This window comes from Globicephala melas, chromosome 21 (assembly GCF_963455315.2).
Source record: "Globicephala melas chromosome 21, mGloMel1.2, whole genome shotgun sequence".
Classification (NCBI taxonomy): domain Eukaryota; kingdom Metazoa; phylum Chordata; class Mammalia; order Artiodactyla; family Delphinidae; genus Globicephala; species Globicephala melas.
This window is the reverse complement of record NC_083334.1, coordinates 23007676-23020976: the sequence shown is the minus strand read 5'-3', so window position 1 is coordinate 23020976 and position 13301 is coordinate 23007676. Positions and strand designations below refer to the sequence as shown.

The following is a 13301-nucleotide window of genomic DNA, read 5'->3' as shown; positions in this document are numbered from 1 at the left end:
CTGCTCAAGTAAGAGACTCAACAGTCATCCTTGGCAGTCCTCACCTCTCCATACATAATTCACCGGCAAGTTCTGCAGCTCCTACATCTCATTCTTACACTTCGCATCATTTACTCTGCCACCTCTCTAATCTAACCTCCCCCTGTAGCCTGCCCCTCCACCCGTGACCTCTGAAATCACACCCCCATCCAAGCCACTCTCCTGTAGCTGAAATCATCCTTTAAAAACCAAATTCAGTTATTTTACTTCCCATTCCTTTTAAAATCCAGCCCCTGCCCAGTTCTCTCTTCTTTAATTTCATGTTCTCTTCCTCTTTCTCTAATCACACTTTCATTCTCCCGGAAGCCAGGCTGAATCTCAGACCCAAAGAGCTTCCACCTGCCCTCGCCAACCCCCCCCCCCCGCCCCCGCTTCTGACTCTAGTCTCAGATAGATGTCATATACTGGGCGTATCAGCCAGGGTTCCACCACAGAAGCAGAACCACTAGGAGATAATATATTAAGAGATTTATTGCAGGGAATTGGTCAGCGTGATTGTGGGGCTGGCTAGGCAGGTGAGAAATCTTCAGGGCAGCCTGGAACTCGGACACATGGAGTGAAGCCCTGTCTACAGGTGGACTTTCTTCAGGAAGCTCCAGCTCTGCCCCAAGGCCTTTTAACTGATTGAATCAAGCCCACCCAGATTATCTAGGATAATCTCTATTCCTTAAAATCAGCTGGTTATGGCATTTAATCACATCAACAAAATACTTTCACTACATCACCTAGACTGGCGTTTGATTGAATAACTGAGAACTGTAGCCCAGCTCAGTTGATACGAGAAACTGACCTTCATTCTCAGAGAAACCTCTCTGACCACTGAGTCAGAAATAGGTCACTCTTATATGTATATATATAACTGAATCACTTTGCTATACACCTGAAACCAGCAAAATATTGTAAATCAACTATAGTCCAATATAAAATAAAATTTTTTTAAAAATAGGTCACTCTTGCTATACTGTTGGTTATCTCCAAGGGATAAGGATAGCATCCATCACCAGCTGTATTTCTTTTCCCACCTCCCCCAAAGACTAAGTTCCATGAAAGTGAGGCCATATGAGTTTGTCCCTACTCTTTACTCACTGACCACAGTACCTGACACATAGTTGATACTCAAAAAAAAATTGTTGACTAAGTATATGGATGAATTTAAAACATCCTGTTGTCTCCAAGCATGTAAACACCTATTCATTTTTAAGCAATGTCTGTCTAAATTAATTTGAAAGACTTCCATGGCCCAGTCAGAATGGCCATCATCAAAAAATCTACAAACAGTAAATGCTGGAGAGGGTGTGGAGAAAAGGGAACCCTCTTGCACTGTTGGTGGCAATGTAAATTGATACAGCCACTATACAGAACAGTATGGTGGTTCCTTAAAACACTAAAAATAGAACTACCATATGACCCAGCAATCCCACTACTGGGCATATACCCTGAGAAAACCATAATTCAAACAGAGTCATGTACCACAATGTTCATTGCAGCTCTACTTACAATAGCCAGGACACGGAAGCAACCTAAGTGTCCATCGACAGATGAATGGATAAAGAAGGTGTGGCACATATATACCATGGAATATTACTCAGCCATAAAAAGAAATGGAGTTATTTGTAGTGAGGTGGATGGACCTAGAGTCTGTCATACAGAGTGAAGTAAGTCAGAAAGAGAAAAATAAATACCATATGCTAACACATATATATGGAATCTAAAAAAAAAAAAAAAGTTTCTGAAGAACCCAGGGGCAGGACAGGAATAAGGACACAGACGTAGAGAATGGACTTGAGGACACGGGGAGGGGGAAGGGGAAGCTGGGATGAAGTGAGAGAGTGGCATGGACTTATATACACTAAGAAACATAAAGTAGATAACAAGTGGGAAGCAGCTGCATGGCACAGGGAGATCAGCTCCGTGCTTTGTGACCCCCTAGGGGGGTGGGATAGGGAGGGTGGGAGGGAGGGAGACGCAAGAAGGAGGAGATATGGGGTTATATGTATATGTATAGCTGATTCACTTTGTTATACAGCAGAAACTAACACACCATTGTAAAGCAATTATACTCCAATAAAGATGTTAAAAAAAAAAAAAAGACCTCCATGGCATGGGTGCTAGTGTTCTCCAGAGAAGCAGAAGCCGTGGGAGACGCACGTTTATTTTAAGGAACTGGCTCACGTAGTTACGCAGAACCCCAGGCTGGAAGAAGTTGATCTTGCAGTCTCAAATCCAAAATCTACAAGTGGGAAATTCAGGCAGGGTTTCTATGAGGCAGAATTGCTTTCTGCGTGGGAGGGGGGAAACCTCAGTCTTTGCTCTTAAGGCCTTCAGCTGATTGGATGAGGCCCACCCACATTTTGTTTATTTTATTTATTTATTTTTGGCTGTGTTGGGTCGTCATTGCTGCGCGCGGGCTTTCTCTAGTTGCGGGGAGCGGGGGCTACTCTTCGTTGTGGCGCGCGGGTTTCTCATTGCGGTGGCTTCTCTTGTTGCGGAGCACGGGCTCTAGGCGTGGGGGCTTCAGAAGTGGCAGCATGTGGGCTCAGTAGTTGTGGCTCGCGGGCTCCAGTAGTTGTGGCTCGCGGGCTCCAGTAGTTGTGGCTCGCGGGCTCTAGAGTGCAGGCTCAGTAGTTGTGGCGCACGGGCTTACTTGCTCCTTGGCACGTGGGATCTTCCCAAACCAGGGCTCGAACCTGTGTCCCCTGCATTGGCAGGCGGATTCTTAACCACTGCACTACCAGGGAAGTCACCCCCCATATTTTGGAAGTCACCACCCACATTTTGGATGGTAATATGTTTTACTAAAAGTCTACTGATTTACATCTGATTTTAATCTCATCTTAAAAATACCTTCGCTGCAATAGTTAGACTGGTGATGACCAAACAGCTGGGCAGCATAGCCTGAGTTGACACAGAATTAACCCTCATGGCATGCTTGTAAAAAGGACCATTTTATCAATATTAGCTACAGTGTCTAGGGCCTATAAGCCTTTCGGGGAACCTATAAAATGTTTGAGACCTGCAAATAAAATATGCTGATTCCAAAATGCAGAAAGTACAAGTAAGAATTAATAAATATTTAATTCAATGACAAAAAGCATAACCTTTTCCCTAACAAACTAAGTGCAACTCAATTCTTCTGAACCTAGCAAGTATATTTAATGGGGCTTGTGGTTGCATTTTAATATGTTTACTACGATGTGAGCTTATTCATTGCTTAGGGAGCCCTTTTCTCCCATTAATTGCTCTACTGTTTGTCTAGGTCTTTGTGCCATCTGTGGCCTGGAATAAATTATCCATCTGTTTGGAAACATCCTTCCAGAGCCAATGTAAGCATTCCCCCTTCCCCACTTCCCCTGCATTTTAAAAATTCCTTATCTCTGCTGATGATTGCTTCTTTGTTTGTCCAGTACAGTGTGCCAGTGGTATACTGCACCTATAGTTCTTTAATGCAAGTATTTGTTGCCATTTCCTTCTCCCTAGTAGATTCAGACCTACTTGAGGGCAGGAACTGTATCTTAGTCATCCTTCTATTCCAAGTGCTTAGCACAGGTCTGTCATAAAATGGTAGCCCAGGGACTTCCCTGGTGGTGCAGTGGTTAAGAATCTGCCTGCCAATGCAGGGGACACGGTTTCGAGCCCTGGTTTGGGACGATCCCACGTGCCGCAGAGCAACTAAGCCCATGCACCACAACTACCGAGCCTGTGCTCTAGAGCCCGCAAGCCACAACTACTGAAGCCCGCACACCTAGAACACGTGCTCCACAACAAGAGAAACCACTGCAATGAGAAGCCTGCGCACCACAACGAAGAGTAGCCCCCGCTCGCTGCAACTAGAGAAAGCCCGCGAGCAGCAACAAAAAAAAAAACCCCCAACACAGCCAAAAATAAATAAATAAATAAATTTATTAAAAAAAAAATAAATAAAATGGTAGCCCAATAATGCTCATCATTTTTATTATTCAATTGTGTTACCTTCAACTACATTCAACCAACCAGCTTTATCCTCCATGCTTTTACATATGTTATCTAATCTTCATAACAGTTCTGTTGAAGACAACACAATTCTGCTGAATAACAGTCATTATTATACAGAATTTTAAGATGAAGATGTTCAGTCTCAGAGAAGTGACTGATTTGCTCAGAGTTCCCTAGCTAATTGGAGGCTCTCTTTCATGTTTTCTCTTCTGAGCAGAGCTGTCTCCCACTAACAGGCGGTCCTTGCCCTTAAGATGCTTTTGAATCAGGCTATACTCTCCTGTTCCTTATTTAAGGCTGCTTGCTCTTGCATGTGCCTTCAGAGATGAAAAGTGGTTGGTCTGGGATGGCGTTGTAATGCTCTGGGCTCAGTAGATAGACCTCTACCCATCAAGAAATGGCCTCTTGTTCTTTTCTTTTTTGCGGTACGCGGGCCCCTCACTGCTGTGGCCTCTCCCGTTGCGGAGCACAGGCTCCGGACGCGCAGGCTCAGCGGCCATACCCGTGTCCCCTGCATTGGCAGGCGGACTCTCAACCACTGCGCCACCAGGGAAGCCCTGGCCTCTTGTTCTTGTCTTGCTTGTAGGCAGTGTCTCTTGGATTTCTTGTCCACACCCTAAAGAAGAGCTTCTCTTTAAATGTTCCTCTCCACACTTTAGCTTCCTTAAAACCTTTCAAATGTTAACAGGTACTTACTGAGTACATCGTACGCATCCAGCACTGTTCTATAGGTAGTGGGGTACAGCAATAAACAAAACAAATTCCTCCCTTGCAGAGCTCACATTGCAGCAGGGAGACGGGCAATAAACTAATCGAGAAATAGGTATATAAAGGGTGGTGACTAGGTACTATAAAAAAAGAAGAAGAAATAACATAAGGGAATAGTATAAAGAGCCTAAGGAGGAAAGGGCTGGGAGGGGGAACCGGCCTCCCTTCCTCACAGTTCGTTCCCCCTCCCCAGTCGGGTGAGTTGCCTGTCCACAATTGGAAAATGAGATTTTCCATTTACTTAGTGAGAAGAATATGAAAGTCAGATGACTGGAAAGGCAAATACTGCAGTGTATAAACAAAACCAGAACTTCTGAAAGCAATGCTTTTCATACATGTCCTTACTAGGTAATCTAACACCAGATGCGTTTTGGTTTCTATAGTGAGTTCCCTTTATCAGAAAGCCAACTTTTATACTGCTTATCTCCAGTGCTTTTGTTTGCCTTTTGCTCAGCCAGGCCTTCCTAAACCATATAAAAAGATCAAAGAGAACCTGGTTGAGATTTCCAGGAACGCATCCGTTAAGGATTCTGGAAAGGACAGTATCTTTTGTTCCAGTTCATGATGGATTGGCTTCAGCTGTTCTTCCTCCATCCTGTATCACTTTATCAAGGGGCTGCTTTTCCTTTTGCGCTTCTCTTTAATTATCTCTGCATTATGGATTCATTTTCCACTCATGCCAGGTAGGTTTGATGGCTAATTTTGCTCTTACGTCTATGAATACTATAGTAGATCAAAAAGCCCAGGTTGGAGTGCAGATGTGAATATTAAATACTAATTACACTGGTTGTTTTTAAGTTATCATCACTGCCACCAATTATTGATTGCTTGATCATGATTATGTCTAATAGAGTGAATCGGAACTGGAAATTGACATCATGTCTGCATTGACTCAGCCAAAGTTTGATAGGGTCACATTAAGTAGGAAAAGGATGAAAATAAATGGGGGACAGAGGGATGTTGGGGTGATATAGGAATTCCCCAAATAGATGCATCTATAAATCAACCATATGCCCCAGATGTTCTTGAACAGTCTTAATTTCATGGTATTCTATCATTTTCAATAAAATTAAATTTTATTAAATATACAACTATGTGATTTTTTTAATGCCTTTGTATGATTTCTCAGAGAAATGAAAAAAGTCAAAATAAATTTTGTTCGATTAGTTTTATCTCTACGTGGGATCCAAAATTATTGTCACTAGAGATTTGATAACTTGATCAAAATGATTTTTTTATACCTGGTAAATTCAATACATTAGAGACAGTCCCTATTTTTAAAAAAAGGTTCTATGGAATATCCTTTTGTAAAGTGAAAATCCATTGCCGAAGTTCTACCTCTTAATAATTCACTTATTTTGGAAACTAGGATTTTTATATATTGGGGATTCATAAGTAAAATCTAGCTGTTTCTAGCAACCAGGATGGCTGAGTTCGATTAAACTATGGCAGGTTATTACATCGTCACAACTGGTTAATGGCACTTTACCTCTGTTTAGGAGACGAGGGAAGCAGTTGTTAAAAAAAAAAGTTTCCTCTTGAGAAGGAATCACAAACAATAAAGCAAAACAAGTGCAAAAATAAGGGCTAATTCCCATAGGTTAAGATTGCTGACTTTGGGAGTTAGCCTGGTGAGTCCTGGTCCCTCACTTCCTGAGTGTCCTTGTGTATGTGAATAAACTCTCTGAGTTCATCTGTAAAATGGAAATAATAATGCCGACCTCATGGGATTGTTTTAAGGGTTAAATGAAGATATTTCATATAAAAGAATTATTGGCCCAATGTCCAGAATAAAATAAGCACTCCAGAAAATCATGCATCCTGCATTGTACATGTGTAGACATAATAATGTTTACAAATCCCCAGGGCAGTTGCTTTGGGAAAGGGCACTGTTTCATGTTTCATCTCTGCTGTGTAAGGAATAAGTGTTCTCCCCTATTTTCCGATGGCAGGGAGGCGAAGGCTTGGGCGGGTAGAGGAGGAGTCATCCCAAGCATAGTCTGAAGCTCAGGAATGGCCAGGGCCTGTGGAATAGAGCCTCACACACTGAAGCACCTGCCGTCTCCCTCAAGAAAGAAAGAAATTCTTGCAAAGGCGTGTGCGTCACAGGCCAAGGAGCCATGATCTATACCCTGTGACACAGAGATTCATTCACTTTTCCTGTCCCTGACCACTCAGTCCCTGTTTCAGATTTTTTCTCTGGCCTGTTTGTTCAGATTTCTTAACTAGGCACCAGTTAAAAGGAAAAAACAAACAAATCTCCATATACTGTGGAAAGAAGAGCTGAGTCCTCATAATATGGAAACTCTGGTGCCTCTGCAGATCCAGAGGGCATCCACTGGCTTCCAAAGGAGGCATGCTCCACAAACCACTTCACTGATGTATTTACAACATCATTTACAACATGTATTTACAACATTGCAAAAAGCACCAAGTCATGAGAACTTAAAGTACAGTAGAGAGGATTAAGGGTAGATATAAAGACAAATCTCGTGGTATCACTTACAGGTAGAATCTAAAAAATGATACAAATGAACTTATTTACAAAACAGAGATAGACAATAGACTCACAGACATAGAAAACAAACTATGGTTACCAAAGGGATAGCTGGGGAGGGGGTAGAGATAAATTTGGAGTTCGGGATTAACATATACACACTACTATATATAAAACAGACAACAAGAACCTACTGTATAGCACAGGGAACTACACTCAATATCTTATCATAAACTATGCTAGAAAATAATCTGAAAAGGAGTATACATACGTATAACTGAATCGCTTTGCTGTACACCTGAAACATTGTAAATCAACTATACTTCAATAAATTAAAAAAACAAAATATTATACTAATGATAGGAGCTTTACTCAAATAAGCAAATACTGTATGGTTTTATTCGTATGAATTTGGAGAATAGGCTAAACTATGTATGCAGACGACAAAAATTATTAAATGATACACTTAAAGACTTTGTAATCGAGTTCTCAAACACTTATCAAAGGGAGGCATTGAGGGCCAGGGTGTGCAGCTCTGTGGAAAGGGAAGAGACTCATCTGTATGAGGTGATGTCTAGAGTCCTCCTGGATCCTGGATCCTAGATTCCCATCACTTTGGTCGGGCAGCAAGCGCAGGGCTGGGTGTGACCCCACTGGGAAACATTCCAGACCGGTCCCCACAGGACTGTTGGGGGCAGGTGTCTCCCCACTGGTCTGGCAGACATCAAAGAGGGGTGCCAAGGGTCCCAGAGGCAGAAGTCAAGATTTGTCTCCTGCAGAAGTGGTTTACAAATGGACTCTGCCTCTACCCTCCATGTTTCTCTCCTTCAGAACAGGAGGAATACTGCAGAGTGACAACAGTGTGACTTCTGTAGGGGTGAGGGGGCGCCCACCTCCACTGGGTTCCACAGATGGGCTGCCATGGGAAGTGACTCATCTGTCGCACTGCTCCAAGGCGTTCTGTGTTCCAGGTACCTGTTCCTCCTGGTGGTAGGAGGAGCCCTGGCAGTAGCCGCCATGGGTTCCTTCGCTGTGCTGGTCTTCATCCCCGCTCTGTGCACCGTGGTCCTGATCTACTCGCTGGGCCCCCAGGACGTCCACAGGCTGACTTTCCTCTTTCAGATGAGCTGGCAGACGCTGTGCCACCTGGGTCTGCACTATACGGAGTATTATCTGCAAGAAGCTCCTTCCACGAGGTAAAGCAGCCCGTTCCTGTGTTCCTACGGAGCCCACCAGGGTTTGCTTGCACCGGGGTGCTGGTGGGGAGGACCTGGGCGTGGACTTTGAATCCAAATTCTTCCGCATCCCATCAGTGTGATCTTGAGTGAGTCAGTCAACCTCTCTCAGCCTCAATGTCTTTTCCTGAAATAAAGGGTGTGTGTAAGTGTGTGTTGGGGGGATAGCAATACCTATCTTGCAAGCCTCTTAGGTTAGAGTTAATGAATGAATGTAAGCGTCATTGTATGACTAATCTCCTAGTAACTACCATGTGCTGCCTGCATGGCACAGTGCCTGACACTAGCTGTAATTCACATTGTGCCCGAGAAAGGGGGTGAACCAGGAGTCCCAGGGCCCGCAGATGAGGCCGGCCTGCAGGTGACTAAGCAGAGTACACACACCTCAGTGTAGGTAGTTTAGACACATAGCCGGCAGCTTCCCCGCTGTTTCAGTAGGACAGGAAAGGTATAAATCTACCATAAACCTTTGCTGCCTTCCCACACACCTGCTCTGCAAGAGTTTTACTTTCACTGACACTCAGCTCTTCCATCCCCCAGAAAACGGGAAGTCACTCAATCCAGGAAGAAAAAAAATAGGGCGCTAATTACAGTCTAGGGACGTTGTTTTCCTGAGCCAGTGAGATCGCCAGGATTAGAGGGAAACAGGCATCTCTGCCATCCTGAAGCCTGCTGTTCCTGGCTCTCGCCGTGATCACCATTGGACTGGCTTCATGGTCGCACGGTGAACTGGAGCGGTGACCTGTCGAGGGGGTCACCTCTCTGATTCTAGCTGCCATGGGTTGCCTTACTCTGCCATCCCTCCCACACTCAGAATCCTATTCTTTATTCTGACTGTTTTCACCAAAGGCTCCAGGGCCTGCTTCTCTGAAGAAGAGGCAAGATGGTGGGTGGATAGGGAGTGGGGAGTACTGACCGCGAAGTGGTGACTTAGGATTTCAGGAAGAAGCCCGGACCTGATAGGGGCTGGAGGAGCAAGTTGAAGAATCTGGCTGCACAGGAGGGAGGCTGAACCTGAGCTGAAGCGGGAAGATGTGTTAGTTTGCTCTGGCTCTCATACAAAGTACTGCGGACAGGGTGGCTTCAACAGCAAACATTTACTTCCTCTGGAGGCTGGAAGTCCAAGGTCAAAGTGTTGGCAGGTTCAGCTTCTCCTGAGGCCTCTCTCCTTGGCTTGTAGATACCGTCTTCTCCCTTTGCTTTCACATGGTCTTCCCTCTATGTGTGTCTGTGTCCTTATCTCTTCTTATATGGAAACCAGTCATCTTGGGTTAGGGTCCACCCTCATGACCTCATTTTACCTTAATTACCTCTTAAAGACCCATCCCCAAATATACATATTCTGAGGTGCTGGAGGTTAGGACCCCGACATATGAATTTGGGGTGGGGGAGGACACATTCAGCCCTTAACAGAAGAGGACTGACTGAACAGGGGTTAGTGGCATTTGGTGGCTACTTCGTTTACTGTTTGATAGGTCAAGTAAGGAGGTCAGTTGTCCTTAAGTTCTCAGACACAGAAGCAGCAACGCTTGGGAAACAGAGCCATTTTCTCCCCACAGGACAGTGTTCCTGATTGTAGAGTGTGTCACTGTAATTTTCATTGATTTTCTCCATGGTCAGTAGGATCTTCTCTACTGTGTGATGGTGATGCAGGAACAGGTCAGGTGATTGGTTAAGAACACAGCTCAAGTTGCTAATGACTCAGGATACACCCTGAACCTCTAGCTTGACTCACCCTTCCTCAGCCCAAATCCCAAAGCCTTCAGAATCTTGCAGTCAGGGACTGGTTCACAGTCCAAATCTCCAACTTCCTATAGTGTCTATAGGAAGAACTAAGACTAAACAGAACTAAGGTCTTGTTTCTTCTGTGACAAATTTCTCCCTGATGCTCGATCCTAATCTTTATAAGGTATTCTTAGAAATACGATAAGCAACGTTTCACCATAATATTCCTCATCATTCATTTATTTGCCTCTCTAATGATTCATTTCTCCATTTACCTTTCCATCCTGCTCGGAGGAGCCTGTGGTTCTGGATTAATCCAAGAGTCTTTGTGGGGGAACTGCAGGCCATGAGATTGGTCTTAATTGTTCAGAGCCACCCATTTGCCACTGGGTCTTTTTTTTTTTTTTTTTTTTAATATTTATTTGGCTGGGCTAGGTCTTAGTTGTGGAACGTGCGATCTTTAGTTGCGGCCTGCAGACTCTTAGTGGCAGCATGCATGCAGGATCTAGTTTCCTGACCAGGGATCAAACCCGGGCCCCCTGCATTGGGAGCATGGAGTCTTAGCCACTGGACCGCTAGGGAAGTCCCTGCCATTGGGTCTTGGGTGAGGCACTGCAAGGGGATAAAGTAAACGTGGAGTGTTTTTACATTAAAAAAAAATCTCTTTCAGGTTCTGCGTCACTCTTTCTTCCCTCATGCTCTTGACCCAGAGGGTCACATCCCTGTCTCTGGACATTCGTGAGGGGAAAGTGGCAGCAGCAGCAGCAGGAGGAGGCATCAGGAACAGGAACTCTTTGTCTGAGCGTCTGTGGGGAGCTCTGCCCTATTTCAGCTACTTGCTCTTTTTCCCTGCTCTCCTAGGAGGCCCCCTGTGTTCCTTCCAGAGATTTCAGGCTCGTGTTCAAGGGCCCAGCAGTTTGTATCCCAGGCACTCTTTCTGGGCTCTGACCCGGAGGGGTCTGCAGATTCTGGGACTAGAGTGTCTGAAGGTCGTGGTGAGGCGGGCGGTGAGCGCAGGGGCAGGACTGACAGACTGCCAGCAACTGCAGTGCGTCTATGTCACGTGGTCCACTGCCGGGCTCCTCAAACTCACCTACTACTCCCACTGGCTCCTGGATGACTCCCTCCTCTACGCAGCGGGCTTTGGATCTGAGTTTGGTCAGAGCCCCGGTGAGGAGGGATACATCCCTGATGCGGACATTTGGACGCTGGAAACAACCCACAGGATAGCTCTGTTCACCAGAAAGTGGAACCAGAGCACAGCTCGGTGGCTCCGACGCCTCGTTTTCCAGCAGGGCAGGACCTGGCCCTTGTTGCAGACGTTCGTCTTCTCGGCTTGGTGGCACGGACTCCACCCGGGACAGGTGTTTGGTTTCCTCTGCTGGGCTGTGATGGTGGAAGCCGACTACCTGATTCACACCTTTGCCAATGTGTTCATCAGATCCGGGCCGATGCGGGTGCTCTACAGAACTCTCACCTGGGCCCACACCCAGCTCATCCTTGCCTACATAATGCTGGCCGTGGAGGTCCGGAGCCTCTCCTCTCTCTGGCTGCTGTGGAATTCTTACAACAGCGTCTTTCCCACGGTGTATTGTATTTTGCTTTTTGTTTTAGCGAAGAGAAAGCATAAATTTAACTGACATCTTTCCCCAACTTTCACCTTATACACCCGTGAAACAGACTTTAGAAAGTACCAGATGGCGCCTTGAAGATGCAGGTGTTTGCACTTTTCCGTGATAAAAGTTATTTTTTTTTTTTTTAAGTATTGGATGTATGTACCTGGAGTAGTGTTGACTTACAATGTTGTATTAGTTTCAGGTATACAGCAAAGTGATTCAGTTATACATATATATATTCTTTTTCAGATTCTTTTCCCATATAGGTTATTACAAAATATTGAGTAGACTTCCCAATGCTAGGCAGTAGGTCCTTGTTGTTTATTTTACATGTAATAGTGTGTATATATTACTCCCAAATTCCTATTCACCTTCCTTTTCAATTACTTTGTAGTCTTGGTGTCTGGTTCCAAAAGTCTGTGGAATGAATAAATGCTGATGGTGGGCCACGTAACGTTTCAGGTGGGAATGCAAAACATCACATGAGATGTAGAGTATTCGGTATACTTTTCCCTTTCTTCCCATCCACGCAGATAGCAGGTTCTAGGTTCACTGTCTCAGGACAGTATGCCACAGGGAGAGAACACATTGTGGAGAAAGGTTTATCAGTAATAAGATTATTCTACGTGTCTTTGAATCAAATCTATTGTTATAGGAAGAAGAGCCTTGAGGAAAAATAAAGTAGTGTTTTCTCCAAGGTTCGGTCCTGGGGAATCGTAATTGGGTTTGGGTGCAAAAAAAGTAAAATGTTCTGTGACTTGACTCCATCAGCCAGGTTGTGTACAGCACTCGGTGTGACCTTCTGGGCCAGTGGATAGCTCCAGTACTCAAAACTGTAAGCGTGGAGCATCTTTTTTTCTGTCAACTGTTTCCTTGGTGGTAAATTCTGTGAACTTGTTTTCTTCCATTGGGCTCTCCTGAACTGTTCGGTTATTCCTGCCTGGGAGCTCCTCCCCTTTGCTGAGATCCCCTGGGTAGACCACCTGCTGCCCCTGCCTGTGCAGCCCGCCTAAAGGGAGAGGCAGTGCTTTCACTGGCAAAAAAGATGTGCCACTAAGCAGGGTACCTTGATGGCTGGTCTTCTGGACTGGGTATTCTCATTCTTGCTACTGGAGGATACGGGTTTTCCCCACCCTAGAGGGCGTGAGACGGGGATGTGTGCGTATGTGATGCAGGTGGACCTGCTGGCTTGGCTGTTCCCACTACAGCGCCCCATGTAATCCCCGTGAGTTGCCCAAGCCCGTCCTGGCCCCAGGTTCCACCACTTGCAGTGGTACGGGGCCTCCCCGGCGCGGTGCCTCCCCGGCACGGCTCCCACCTTTTAGGGTAGTGTTCGCTCACGCACCTGCCACCGGTGTTTCAGGCTGCAGCTTCTCTCTTCAATTTGATCCCTGATGTTTTCATTTTCTCAAGGATTTCTTAGTTTCAGATTCACCGTGACTTCCCCTT

At 45.2% G+C, this 13301-nt stretch overlaps 1 protein-coding gene across 1 annotated transcript; it reads left to right on the top strand.

Moving 5' to 3' along the window:
* Window positions 1-5311: 5311 nt before the first annotated feature.
* MBOAT4 (membrane bound O-acyltransferase domain containing 4) lies at window positions 5312-11876 on the top strand. Its single transcript, XM_030884130.2, has 3 exons — window positions 5312-5462; window positions 8248-8472; window positions 10907-11876. Exons 1-3 carry the CDS (start codon window positions 5341-5343, stop codon window positions 11874-11876), a joined length of 1317 nt encoding a protein of 438 aa, XP_030739990.2. The 5' UTR covers window positions 5312-5340.
* The last annotated feature ends 1425 nt before the right edge of the window (window positions 11877-13301 follow it).